The 1,309-nt window shown below is 43.4% G+C and overlaps 1 protein-coding gene across 1 annotated transcript; it reads right to left on the bottom strand.

Moving 5' to 3' along the window:
* Positions 1–23: 23 nt before the first annotated feature.
* LOC111385406 (glutamate-1-semialdehyde 2,1-aminomutase, chloroplastic-like) lies at positions 24–1,303 on the bottom strand (the record flags this gene model as incomplete). The annotated part of the gene is made up of 1 exon (XM_023009790.1): positions 24–1,303. A coding segment is annotated over one exon (1,077 nt), but the record flags the coding sequence as incomplete, so codon positions are not given.
* Between the last annotated feature and the right edge of the window lie 6 nt (positions 1,304–1,309).

Below are 1,309 nucleotides of genomic sequence, written 5' to 3'. Positions count from 1 at the left end.
TCAATCATCATAATCAGCAAAAATTTCATCCTCAAACAAAACAATATTTCTTTTTAGTGATGATCACAAATAATTTGTTCTGATACAGAGTTCAAGTCAAGGACCTCTCATACGAACAATACATAATCAACTAACATAGTACAAAAGAGATGTAAGTGAAATCTGAATGTCCCATTGAACAAAAATCCTCAAAAAACATATAGCACATTACACCGATAGATTAAGATTAAATTTGCTGGAAAACCTTGTCAGCCGCTGCTATTGTCCGTTGAATGTCCTGAGGAGTGTGTGCTAAGCTTGTAAAACCAGCCTCAAACTGAGAAGGTGCAAAATACACACCTTCCTCCAACATTCCTCTGTAAAACCTGGCAAACTTTGCAGTATCACTCTTCTTTGCATCCTCGAAGTTATATACAGGGCCATCTGTGAAAAAGAAGCCAAACATCCCACTTATATACCCACCGCATATTGCATGCCCAGCCTTCTTTCCAGCATCCACAATGCCCTGAACTAGTTCACCCGTGACAGAGTTTAAGTAATCATAAGTCCCGGGTTGTTTGAGTCGCTTAAGCGTGTGGATACCAGCAGTCATTGCCAGTGGGTTTCCACTAAGGGTCCCGGCCTGATACATTGGTCCAGCTGGAGCAACCATCTCCATAATCTCCCGCTTTCCTCCATATGCACCAACTGGTAGTCCACCACCAATAATCTTCCCAAGTGTTGTCAAATCAGGAGTTATACCAAAATACTCCTGAGCACCACCATATGACAAACGGAAACCAGTCATAACTTCATCAAAGACTAGGAGAGTACCGTTATCTTTGGTGATTCTACGGAGGTAATTTAAAAACTCAGGTGTTGGTGGAATAAAACCAGCATTTCCTACTACGGGTTCGAGAATAACAGCAGCAATCTCTCCTTTGTTCGCTTCGAAGATGGTTTCGACAGTTGAAATATCGTTGTATGGAGATGTCAATGTTTCATAGGTAGCTGCCTTGGGAACGCCGGGGGAGTCGGGGAGCCCCAAAGTAGCAACACCACTGCCTGCCTTAACAAGGAATGGGTCTGCATGGCCGTGGTAGCAACCCTCAAACTTGATGATCTTTTCACGACCGGTGAATGCACGAGCCAGACGTAACACGCCCATACATGCTTCTGTACCGGAGTTGACAAACCGAACCATTTCTATGCTTGGAACAGCAGAGATTACCATTTCTGCCAGGATATTTTCTAGAAGACAAGGAGCACCAAAACTAGTTCCTTTCTTCATTGTTTCGGCCAAGGCAGCAAGTACCTGAAGGTTATCGAT

Source organism: Olea europaea, unplaced genomic scaffold (assembly GCF_002742605.1).
Source record: "Olea europaea var. sylvestris unplaced genomic scaffold, O_europaea_v1 scaffold31535, whole genome shotgun sequence".
Taxonomy (NCBI): Eukaryota; Viridiplantae; Streptophyta; class Magnoliopsida; order Lamiales; family Oleaceae; genus Olea; species Olea europaea.
The sequence above is the reverse complement of the archived record's forward strand: the minus strand, read 5'-3'. Positions and strand labels throughout refer to the sequence as shown.